This window comes from Elephantulus edwardii, unplaced genomic scaffold (genome assembly GCF_000299155.1).
Source record: "Elephantulus edwardii isolate Elephantulus edwardi_28Jun2011 unplaced genomic scaffold, EleEdw1.0 scaffold00237, whole genome shotgun sequence".
Lineage (NCBI taxonomy): Eukaryota > Metazoa > Chordata > Mammalia > Macroscelidea > Macroscelididae > Elephantulus > Elephantulus edwardii.
The window spans coordinates 886,410-899,825 of record NW_006399987.1 but is presented as its reverse complement, the minus strand read 5'-3'; the positions used below and the strand labels follow the sequence as shown (position 1 = coordinate 899,825).

At 38.9% G+C, this 13,416-nt stretch overlaps 1 protein-coding gene and 2 pseudogenes across 1 annotated transcript; all 3 read left to right on the top strand.

The window, feature by feature from the left end:
- Positions 1–6,642: 6,642 nt before the first annotated feature.
- Positions 6,643–7,578, top strand: LOC102848351 (olfactory receptor 7D4-like). The gene has a single exon (XM_006898752.1). The coding sequence runs from the start codon at positions 6,643–6,645 to the stop codon at positions 7,576–7,578; it is 936 nt and encodes a 311-aa protein (XP_006898814.1).
- A 2,675-nt stretch (positions 7,579–10,253) lies between these two features.
- On the top strand, positions 10,254–12,970 carry LOC102843761 (annotated as a pseudogene).
- LOC102847949 lies at positions 10,903–11,805 on the top strand (annotated as a pseudogene).
- Positions 12,971–13,416: the final 446 nt, after the last annotated feature.

Genomic DNA, 13,416 nt, shown 5'->3' with positions numbered 1-13,416 from the left:
GTCAAGTATTCTGAAGCTTCATCTGATGTACTTTGGGCATGTTCCAAAGAGGGACCAGCCCTTGGAGAGGGACATCATGTTTGGGAGAGTGGAGGGACAGCACAGGAGAGGAAGAACCCTGATGAGTTGGATCAATTCAGTGATTGAGTAGTGGTAGTAGGAGTGTCGGAGACAATGAGGTTGCACCAGACAGAGCACGATTTAGGGCTCCTGTACATAAGGTCGCTATGAGTTGCAAGCAACTCAACAACACATAACAACAGCAATATTCTCAGTTATAAATTCATATCTAATTACCTACAACTAGTGATTTACCCATTATCTATACAATGAATATTTCTTATAATGAAACTAGTATCTATTTTATACATAGCATGCTTGAGACTTTCTTTTATTCTCTACTGATTTTTGTTGTCAACGAAAAGTTACTATTGTTGTTGTTCTTATGTGCCCTTGAGTCGCTACTAGTGCCTAAGTATCTCTTTACTATGGAACCAAATTACTCATATAGTATTGAGAGCTCTTTTTTGAAGTCTTTGAGTTATAGTATTGCAGAAGAGTGTTGAGTATCTCATTGTTGTTGTTATGTGCCATTGAGTCATTTGTGACTCATAGCGAACCTATGTACAAAAGCTCTAAATACCGTTCTATCCTGTGCCAACCTCACTGTCTCAACCATTCATTCCCACGACTCCACTCACAGAATCGATCCATCTCATTGAGGGTCTTCCTCTCCTGAGCCGTCCCTCCACCCCCCCAAAAACGATGTCCCTCTCCAAGGACCAGTCCCTCCCTGCAACATGCCCAAATTATGTCAGAAGAAGGTTCAGAATGCTTGACTCCAGGGAACATTCTGGCTTCACCCTCTCCAGGACAAACCTGTTTGTTCTCCTAGCAATCTACGGTATATTCAACCCTTTTCTCCAGCATCACAACTCAAAGGCGTCAATTCTCCTTCTATCATCCTTATTCACTGTCCAACTCTCCGATGCATAGCACGTAATTGCAAAGACTATAGCCTGGATCAGGCGCACCTTGGTCTCCAGCCTGACATCGATGCACTTCAATACTCTTGAGAGGTCCCTCACAGCTGACTTTCCCCAATGCAATTTGTCTCCGGAATTCCTGGCTGCTGTTACCAAGAGTGTTGACTGTGGAGCCAAGCAAATGGAACCAATTAACTATCTCAATCTCTTCACCATCCATAATGATGCTGCCAATTGGCCCAGTAGTGAGAATCATTGTTTTCTTGATGTTGAGCTTCAATCCATATTGAAGACTGCAGTCCTTGACCTTCTGCAGCAAGCGCTTCAGGTCCTCCTCAGTTTCAGCGAAAATAACATATAAGCAAGGACCTGTGGTAATGAAGTAGGAAGTTCAAGTTGCTATGAAGGAATAGGCAAAAAACAAGGCATACCAATTCATTTATTTCAACAAACAGACACTGCCCTGAATGTTCTCACTAGGTTGTGCTAGGTAATCTGGAGGACAGTCATCTGGCCAACTGACTGGAAGAGATTGATATTTGTTCCCATTCCAAAGAAAGGTGACCCAACAGAGTAGGTAATTATCGAACAATATCATTGATATCACATGCAAGCAAGATTCTGCTCAAAATTATCCAAAAACGTTTGGAACAATATGTCTGTCAACAGAGAACTGCCAGATGTGCAGGTTGGATTTAGAAGAGGTCACGGTACTAGGGATATTACAGCTAAAAATGTCTGAGTATCTCACAGACTACAAAAAAAAAAAACACACAGATATATCTTGGAGAAGGTGTATCCAGGCTGCTCCTTAGAGGGAAGGATGGTAAAATCATCTCATATTTTTTGTGTATGTAGTTAGAAGAGGCCAGTTCTTGGAGAAAGGCATCCTGCTTGGAAAGAGGGAGGTCAGCAAAAGAGAAGAAGAACTTCAATCAGCTTGACTGACTCAGTGGCTCAAGTACTGGGCTCCAGTATAGCAGGGATGATGGGGATGGCACAGTATAGGGCAGTGTGCAAGACTGCTGTTCATAGGGTTGCTATAAATTGTGGTCAACTTAAGGGCACATAACAACAACAACATGTATTTAGTAAAAAACAAGCAATGTCATACTTGTAACTCACAATTAAATAACACATGTAAGAGGCACGTAAAGTACCAGTTGTTCTACTTGCAGAACCCACAAGTCTAGTCTTTCAATAATAAGCTAACTATTTTACAGTCAACAAAGACTTCATTTCTCCTATTTTATTCTTCTTTAGTGTTGTTTCCTTCTGCCTTGATTTGTTATTGTTTCTTTGGAGTACCATTGATTCAGAACCAACCTGTAGCTGACCCTCCAGTGTGATTTCAGAGGCATTAAATAGTATAGGAAGATACTGCCCATCTTTCTCTGATAGGTTCAAATCACATCCTATTGTGTTGACAGTGTAATTGCTTACACTAAACCACCACAGCTCCCTCCTAACACAGAGAGTTATCCATTATTCCCCTGCAACTCAAATAAGCATATTTTATATAAGTCTTTCCAATTTATATCCACAGTCTAGGGGATCGTTGTTGTGTGCCATCGAGTTGACCTTCTAGCAGATTTTCACAGGCAGTAAATCATACAGAAGAAGAGTGTGCTCATGATATTTCGATATTTCTTCAGTAATATTTGTCTATTTTTAATTAATTATTGTTTTAAATGCACAGAAAATACGATATTTTACTAAAGTCTACACATCTATTATTAGATGTTTGAACTTAAGCTTAAGCTTGACTTTAAAATTTTCATTATTATTATTTGCTTTACAGAATTTTTAATTTTATAATCTACTCTATCCATCATATTATTTATCATTAACTCTTTCACCGTCAAGATAAAGCATTTCCACTGGAGAACATGTACACATGGAAACACCTTCACACATGGCTTGTGCTGGTTTTCATGTTGTTGAAATTGTGTCAATTAAATTTCACAGTGACCCTATGAATAACAGATAGGGATCATGCCCTATTTTGTGCCATCTTCAAAGGTTCTAGTATATTCTTCATAGTTATATGTTTAATTTCTTCTTCTTACATGCATATATATACAGTATACATCTGTATCCAGTTCTAAGAAGAATTAATCTGAAAAGTAGTCGCTAAAAGAGGGAGCTGTGGAAGGTTATACAGAGTAAAAGTGCTGTATGGAGATCAAAAGAGGTAACAGACTTGTGTTAACTGCATGCTTGATAGTTGCTCCATTATAAGACAAATATTTAGAAATTATAGATATGTACTATCTATTTCCTGTGATGATAAAAATAGCAGTTCACAATTAATAAGCCCTGAAAATATCTCATAGTTACTACCCTGGGGGGCGGGGATATGTACATTATCTTATTTCTCTCATCAGTTCTATCATGTAATGATAAATTTACTTATAATTCTTATTCAGAATATCATGCCTCAATCTCATTAGTCAATAACAGATTAACTAAGCAATCTTATTTACTATTCCCATTGTACAGGTGAAATATTTGCATATAAGAGATATTCGGGAAATTTCTCAAGATCACACAAGGTAGTAAATTGGTAGATTCATAGTTCTATTTTAGGCAGTATGATTAAAGAACCCATTTTTCAAATGACAAGTTTATACTGTAGGCTGGGGAAAATTATAGACTCAAAATAATTGGTATAAAAATACTACTACTAATAATAACAAACATAATAACTGCTAGTAACTGAGATCCAGCTGTTCACAAAAGCAGTTCTTGATCACACAAGAAAGGTGATAGCAATGACCACACATTTTTATAAACAAAAATAGAAGACACTAAGTGTAATCTGTCACACCAATTAGAAGCACTATGTCACAACTTGAAGACATTTCATTTTCAACTAGATCTTTAATCAACAACATGTGCGTCAACTCCTCATATGCAAACTCACATAATGAAAACAAATACACAAGAAGCGAAATACTAACTTGATCTATTCTACCTGAACTTTAAAAAAAAACATCTAAAGAATAGTTTTGAGGCATTGGACGCTAATGATGCATGACCAGTTGAGCTGTGAAAGAACATCAAGGATATTATCCAAGAAGAAAACAAAAATTAATTACAAAGACAAAATATCAAAGTTGATGTAAGAAGGGACACAATGTCAAGAAGCCAAAACAAAGTGAAATGATGGTGAAATAAAAGAATTGAAAAAAAAGTGTCAGAGAGGAGCACATATAGACAATGCAAACTATTAAAATGAAACTTACAAAGAGTTGGAGATCAGAAAATAAAAATTATTCTCTTGACATTTCTCAAGCTGTAAAAACTGAAGAACTATGTCAAGCTGCACATTGCAATGATGAAGGATGCTATAGGCAAAGTCTTGAAGGCCCAGTAAGCATCAAAGGATGAAAGAAATACACAGTCACTGCACAAAAAACTTGGCTGACAGAACCATTTCAGGAAATAACATATAATCAAGAACCAATTGCAATAAAAGAAGTAGTTCAAGATGCATTGAAGAGATTAGAAAACTAAGGTTCCAGGAATTGAAAGAATACCATCTGACAAGTTCCAATAAACAGATGCAGCACTGAACATGTTTAACAGGTTGTAACAAGGCAGACAGCATCCTACCTCATCTGTCCAACCCACAGTGATCTCGCCATGACCAGAGAGACTATCTAGCAGATAATTCTCCAGGGCCTCGGGCCTGGACTTCCACCTAGTAGGGGGCAAGGACTTTGAGCAACTGCTCACCATTTCTCAGGTTATTCATGCAAGCAAGGTAGCCATTATGTAACAGTGACATAATCAGAGCCATTCATGGAGAAAAGGCTAGTGTTATGACACACTTGGAAGCTCAGAACAAAAACAAAGCTAAGTGATATAATTTTTACTATAAAAAGAACTGGACATAAAATCTGATCCTGTTTGGTGACAGGAGGAAGGAAGAATGACCTATACAAGAGTAATTTAGCATCTGAACCTCAAGATTTCCTGCACAGAAGTGCCCACAGCTGAAGTGCCCTTCACATCCTCACCTGCTCACTGGGTCATCATCAACTGTACAACCACTCAGTAGGCTTCCACTCTCCAATTTCCGCAGACCACTGGAGTCCAGCCGGCAGCCAGTGGGGAGGAGACAAATGGCAGACCCTTAGGTCATTTTCAGCTCCCAGGAGGCCTGGTCATTGACAGAAAAATCTGATGTGTACAGATGCTTCGGAAGAAACAAGGCTTATGTGAGCCTACAAACCCATCCACTTTATTCCTGGTTTTGCAAGAGATAGTGGAGTCTGAGGAGAAAAGGGAACCTAGCAAGCTTTCAGGATTCTGAAGTGTTAAGGCTTCAGTCACTAATGTGACTGGAATGCTCAGAAGTTGTCCACAAGAGATAAATGTGTCACTAGCATTGTAGGCATATTGTGAAGATTTGGGACAGGCACTGCCACCCTGAGGGCTTCATATGAACTGACTGTGGCACTGATATCAAACACAAAGGACACTTCCTTGTGGGGGATCAAATCTACTGTGAAAAATACTTCCAGGGAAGATTCATCAACAACCTGCATAGGCAGATGACACAAATTTGTTCAATTAAAGTGAGGACAACTGGAATCTTCAGTTACAGAAGATCAAAGGCTATACCTATAATGTAGATTATATTTCAACATCAAGAAAACAAAATCCTCACCACCAGGCCAATGGACATAACTGGACTGGACAGAGAAAATACTGAATTTGTCAGGGACTTCGTCTTACCAGGATTCACAATCAGTATCCTTGGTTCCAGCAGTCAAGAAATCAAAGATCATGTTGCATTGGGAAAACCTACTGTGAGAGACCTCTCCAAATTGCTAATAATATCGGTTTAAAAGTTGCTTTAAGAGACCTGATCCAAGTCATACTCTTTTTCAATTACTGTTCTGCATTTGAAATGTGGACAATGAGTAATGAAGACAGAAAAATAATTAACTTTGCTGGAGAAGAGTACTGACTATCCCATGGACTGCCAAGAAAACAAACAGGTCTGTCTTGGAGAAAGTGAAACCAAAGTGCTCCTTGGAAGAATGAATGTTGAAAGTTCATCTCACATATTTTGGGCAGTTTGTCATGAGGGACCAGTGCTTGGAGAGAAATATCATGCTTGGAAATGTGGAGGGTCAGCAGAAGAGAAGAAGATACTCAACAAGATGGAATGACATGGCAAACGCAGCAGTGGGATTAAGTACGTGTAATGGTGAAAATGACACAGGACACGGCCGATACACTCATAGGACCAAGTTGAGTCACAGTCGGCTTGATGGCACCTAACAACAGTATCAAACAATGGGGATAGAGTGGATGATGGAAAAATGAGGAAAATAAGATATGAGCGAGTTCACATAGTATTTCAATGAAGTTGGAAGTGTCTTATCAAAGGAACATTTCCATTATATGAATAGATTAAATTAAAAACATTCTAATCAGTAAAAACAATGTTAAAGAAAGAAATTTCTACTAAATTTAGCAATCTGAGGCTTATACAAATTTAAAATGTCAATTGGCTATCTGACAATGAGAGGGTCACTAACACTGGGAATAATAACTAAATATAGGTTATAATTAACTGTAATATTAGTCTACTATACAATGAAAATGGCTATTCTTTTCCAGCTTACACACAGACTACATGGACCCAAAAAATAAAACTATTTCAGAATTTCTACTGTTGGGCCTCTCAGAGGATCCTGAACTGCAGCCACTTCTCTTTGGACTCTTCTTGTCCATGTATCTGGTCACTGTGCTGGGGAACCTGTTCATCATTCTGGCTGTCAGCTCTGACCCCGGTCTCCACACCCCCATGTACTTCTTCCTCTCCAACCTGTCCTTCGTTGACATCTGTTTCGTCACCACCACAGTTCCAAAGATGCTGGTAAATATCCACACACAGAGCAAAGACATCTCCTACACAGGATGCCTCACTCAGGTGTATTTCTTCATGATCTTTCTAGGACTGGACAATTTTCTTCTGACTGTAATGGCTTACGATCGGTTTGTGGCCATCTGTCACCCGTTACACTACACAGTTATCATGAACCCCAGACTATGTGGTTTGTTGGTTCTCATGTCTTGGGTGGTCATTTTTTGGGACGCTTTGGTTCATGTTGTACTCTTGACACAACTGACTTTTTGTGTAGGCACTGAAATTCCTCATTTCTTCTGTGAACTGGATCAAATTCTAAAGGTTGCCTGTTCAGAAACCCTCATCAATAACATCTACTTGTATGTGTCCGCAGCTGTATTGGGTATGTTTCCTTTCTCTGGGATCGTCTTTTCTTACTCTCAGATTGTTTCCTCCTTGATGAGAATGTCCTCTACTGGAGGCAAGTACAAGGCATTTTCCACATGTGGGTCCCACCTCTCAGTAGTTTCCCTGTTCTATGGGGCAGGCCTCGGAGTTTACCTCAGTTCCGCTGTGACCCATTCTTCCCAGAGGAGCTCTGTTGCTTCGGTGATGTACTCTGTGGTCACACCCATGCTGAATCCTTTCATCTACAGTTTAAGGAACAAGGATGTGAAGGGGGCCCTGCGAAGACTTCTCAGTAGAATAATCTCTTGTCTATGATCTATGATAGCCACTGATCTCATTATAAATGGCCTTCATTGTCTCCAAAATCCAACATCATTAATTTAACTGTTCCAATTTTGTTTTCTTTCCTCAGTGGAATACATAATTTCTTCTATTACCAACGAACCCTAGACCTCAGTTTGCAATTATTTCATTCTTTTTCTCAATCCAGTAATTGTGTTTGACTCTTTTTTCCTGTATCTACCTGTAAAGTTCTTTCTCTCATTAACTTTTTTAAAAAACACACACACCCCCCTTCATGAGACATATCATTGCATATTAAATATAAAATCATCAAGGATCCAAAACATTTGGTAATGGGTAAGAAGGATTACAAGTTATTGCCTAAACAATTAATAGCGTGGAACAGGACATACATTAAAAAGGGATTTGAGGAGGGGCGGAAGAAAGGAAAATGTGCACGAGTGAAGGTACATTGATCTTTTCAGAAAGTCAAAAGGGGATTTTACACCAGGAAGTAACCACTCCCCAGAAACTAGGGGAACCAAGCCACAACCAATCTCGCGTACCTCGGAAGGTTAGGCTAAGACCAGTCTCATGAAACTGGGAGCTGGTAAGCCAATGTTCATCCAGGGGTCTCTCTCCTTGTCCACAGGCACTATGCCAAGAAGTAAGGGTCAACTTTTCTTCTTCCAAAGGGAATATCTCCCTTTCCCTCCACCTACTTTAACTCTTTTGCACTGCCTAATGCTACCTTTCAGCAGCTATACCTCCTCTGTATTGTATTAATACATCTTTTTCACTTGTTTTGCAAAACTGTGGCAGTTTCTGTGTCTGTTTACTTGTCAACAACAGTAACCTCAACCCACGCCCTAACTGGAAATTACTAGTTTCCCTGGAAGTGGTGAAGACAGAACTCTGATTTTTCACACGATTCAGTAACTGTACTCAGTGTCACGGAATGTGAAGGAATTATTTAGTGGAAAACCAATTAGCTGTATAAATTTTCACTCAAACAACAAGAGAAAAGTTAAAAACAAAACAAAAACACATATACTCCCATCCGCACAAACCCTCAAGGTGGCCAGACATTACACAAAGTCTCTGTGTGGCTCTTTTCTCAGTCTTTGTTTTCATTCTATCTTCCTTTCCAATTGGCTTTTATTCCAGTTTCTAGCATCACATTTGAGGATTAGCATTTTAGGATCATCATTTATATATGTCTCGTTTGGTCTTCCAGGATTATGTGGAGGGCATCACCAGATGCTTACTTGCCCCCTCTCTTAATGCCTGAAAACACTCTGCTTTGACTGTTCTGAACTATTAGTTGGATACTCCATTGTTCGACTTTAAATAATGCTTAGTATGTGTATATAAAATTTCAGCAAGGAAATAGATGACTTCAGTAAAAGTATAAGCAAAGGGATATAAAAATATTGTTAGAAAATTCCACAAAATTTTCCTTGTCATTTATAAAGAAATGATGGGGAAAATAAATGGTATAGAATGAATATCCACTAGTTTACAGACTCAACAACAAAGTAGAAAATTAAACAAATCTGAGCGAACCTCAGCATTGATACATTTCCCTAGGCTATGTGGCATATCCTTGAAGCTTCCATGGATATTTGTTGCTATACCATAAGGGTATCAAAAAATATTTGTTCACTATTTTGATGATGAAATATAACAATAGGTATTAAAGGGAAAATGGTGGTATAAAAGAGAACAAGAGAAAGACTAAAAATACAACAGCCAGTTATACGTAATCTTATGTTGGTGTGCATATAAAATTCATTTTCATTGTGTTTCATACATCTTTTCACTCACATTGTGTTTCATATGATCATTCTCATATATTGTGTCTTATAAAATTAATCATAATCATCTGCACCTACTAATACCCTATCTTTTCAGATCCCCACTGGATATTTCCCAATCCCTTCACCTCTTCCATCCACCCACCAAACTCTGCAGCCCCATGATTTCCATGCCCCCACCACCACTCTAAATCCCCATGCCCACTCACCTTCCCCCGTTAGACTTTTACACACATCTTACTAATTATTCTTCTATTTTTTTACAATAATTATCTTATGCATTATTTGTCCTTATGAGACTGAGTGAGTTTACCCAGCATTTCCCATGTTATATAGAATTTTTTGAACTTGTTACTCCTGAGAGCTGCATAGGATTCTATCATGTGAATGTACCACGATATCTCAATTCATTCATCTGTTGATGGACTTTTAGGCTGTTTTATTTTCTTGATATTGTAAATAATGCTGCTATTAACATCGGTGCTATGAATAAATTGATCAAAAAAACCCCCAGCAACCCAGAATAAGTATTTATTTAATGGTGCTTTATAGGTTCAAGAAGTACAAGAAAAAAAAGAATCTCAATACTATTAGATGTTAAGGGAAATTAACACAAACTACACTGAAGTAACATTTCATTGCCATTGTTGTTGCTGGTGGTGGTGTTGTGCTGTGACCCATAGTGACCCTATGTACAGCAGCTCTGAACCTTGCCCTGTCCTGAGGCAGTCTCATTAATTCCAACACACCTATTGCCCCAGTTACTATATCAACCCATCTCATCCAGGGTCTTCCCCTCCTGGGCTGCACTTCAACCCTTCCAAGCATGATGTCCTTCTCCAAGACCCATTCTCTCCTGGCCACATGTCCAAAGTAAGTGAGACAGAGAGTCAAGATCTTAGTCTCCAAGGAGAAAATTGGTTTCACACATTCCAAGACAGACCTATTTGTTTTCTTGGCAGTCTATGGTATTTTCAAGATACTTCTCCAGCACCACAATTCAAATACTTAAATTCTTCTTCTGTCTTCCTTAGTCACTGTCCAGCTTTTTGATGCATAGCAAGTTATTGTACAGAGCAGGACCTGGATTAGGTGCACCTGAGTCACTAGACTGACATTGTTGCTTTTCAGCCCTCTGAAGAGGTCCCTGACAGCAGATTTTCTCAGTGTAATTATTTTGATTTTTGGACTGCTATTGTCAATAGTGTTGATTATGGAGCCGAGTAACCTGTGATTGTTAAGAACCTCAATCTTATCTCCATCTGTCATGGTGTTGCCAATTGTCCCAGTGGTGAGAATCCTTTGTCTTCTTCATGTTAAACTTCAATCCATATTGAAGTCTACAGTCCTTGAACCTCTACAGCAAGAGGTTCAGGCCTTCTTCAATTTTAGCAAGTAAGGATATACCATCTGCATATAAGTGGTAGTGAATTCAATAACACTTTACAGCAACAACAACTGTAAAATAATTTTGAACACTTTTTAAAAGCAGTTGGGGGTTGCTGTTTGGTGTTTGGTGAGCTGGACACTTCTGTCTCTGTTCGGCAAGATGGGGTTTGTTAAAGTTGTCAAGAATAAGGCCTACTTCAAGAGATACCAAGTGAAATTTAGAAGACGACGCGAGGGTAAAACTGATTACTATGCTCGGAAACGCTTGGTAATTCAGGATAAAAATAAATACAACACACCTAAATACAGGATGATAGTTCGTGTAACCAACAGAGATATAATTTGCCAGATTGCTTATGCCCGCATAGAAGGGGATATGATAGTTTGTGCAGCCTATGCTCATGAACTTCCTAAGTATGGTGTGAAAGTTGGCTTGACAAATTATGCTGCAGCATATTGTACTGGCCTGCTGCTGGCCCGCAGGCTTCTCAATAGGTTTGGCATGGATAAGATTTATGAAGGCCAAGTGGAGGTAACTGGATATGAATACAATGTGGAAAGCATTGATGGCCAACCAGGTGCCTTCACCTGCTATTTGGATGCAGGCCTTGCCAGAACTACCACAGGAAATAAAGTGTTTGGGGCTCTGAAGGGAGCTGTGGATGGAGGCTTGTCTATTCCTCATAGTACCAAGCGATTCCCTGGTTATGATTCAGAAAGCAAGGAATTCAATGCAGAAGTACATCGGAAATACATCATGGGTCAGAATGTTGCGGATTATATGAGTTACCTAATGGAAGAAGACGAAGATGCTTATAAGAAACAGTTCTCTCAATACATAAAGAACAACGTAGCTCCAGACATGATGGAGGAGATGTATAAGAAAGCACACGCTGCCATACGAGAGAATCCAGTCTACGAGAAGAAGCCTAAGAAAGATGTTAAAAAGAAGAGGTGGAATCGCCCCACAATGTCTCTTGCCCAGAAGAAAGATCGGGTAGCTCAGAAGAAAGCAAGCTTCCTCAGAGCGCAGGAGCGGGCTGCTGATAGCTAAACCAATTTTCTGTGAAGATTTTTCAGATAAACACAATAAATTTATTGTTCAAGCAGCAAAAAAAAAGCAGTTGGAGTAGCATATTTGACAAGAAATTCAAGCTAAATTCACTAAAGGCACAGGAAGTAGGAATTATCATTACTGATGTCAGATGGATTTTGAGAAAGAGCTAAGATTACCAAGAAGATATTTACTTGTGGTTTTTTTTTTTACTACGCAAAGGCATTTGAGTTCATATTTCACAGCAAAAGTTTCAGAATTCCTCCTGCTGGGAATCTCCAGGATCCTGAACTGCAGTCTCTTCTCTTTGGACTCTTTCTGTCCATGTATCTGTTATCTGTGCTTGGGAATCTGCTTTATCTTGGCCATCAGTTCTGACTCCCACCTCCAAAGCCCCATGTACTTCTTCTCTAGTTTATCCTTTGTTGACATCTGTTTGGTCTCTAACAGTTCCAAAGATGCTGGTGAACTTTCAGACACAAACAAAGGCATATCTTGTATCAGATGCCTTACACAAGTGTATTTCTCCATTGTTCTTATTGGAATGGACACTTTTCTCATGGCTGACATGGCATATGACCGATTTGTTGCTTTCGGTAACCTTCTGAGCTATGCGGCCATCACAAATCTCCAGCTCTGTGGCTTGTTCATTTTGATATCTTGGGCAATCATTTTCTGGGTCTCCCTGATCTATAGTCTACTTATTGTATAGCTGAACTTCTATACAGGCACTCAGATACCAAATTTCTTCTGTGAACTGGATCAGAATCTCAAAGTGGCCTGATCTGACACCCTCATTAATAACATCTTTGTGTGTGTGTCTACTGCCCTGCTAGTCATGCTTACCTTCATTGGGATCCTCTTTTCATACTCTAAAATTGTTTCATCCTTAATTAGAATATGCTCTGCTAGGGACAAGTATAAGGCATTTTCCACCTTTGGGTCTCACCTCTCTGTGGTTGCCTTGTTCTATGGGACAGACCTTGCTGTCTGTCTCAGTTCTTCTGTGGTCATCCTTCCCAGAGAGACCTCAGTAGTATACTCTATAGTCATACCGTTGCTGAATCCTTTCATCTATAGCCTAAGGAACAAGGATGTGAGGATAGCTCTTGAAAGGCTCCTCAATAAAGCAAGTTCTTGTGAAGGTTACTGGCCTCAGGGCTAAATGGATTTTGTGGTCTTCAAACTACATGGCATGAATTTAAATATATTGAAAATTTTTACATTATAAATAAAGTCATGCATTATATCCCATATTCCCCAAACACATATAACTTGGCTTTCTACATGTTTTTGTACCATTTCCCCTCAACTCTTTCCTCAGAAATTCCTTTTGACTCTTCTGACTTATATTCTGTCTATACAGTTCTTGCTTTGGTAAGATTTCTTACACTTATTCCTGAAAATTTTAGATTTTTTACTTTTATCATGTTATGTGCTGATATGGTTTCCTAAAAGGCAAGTCTCACATAATATCAATACTCTTCACTTAAATATGTTCATTTTTCCTGAAAGGAATAAAATTCAAATACTCAAAACTATGTTCTTCTCACATCTGCTTTGTTTTCATTGCTTTCCTTATGATCTCACTTAACCAGGACCATGCACTTT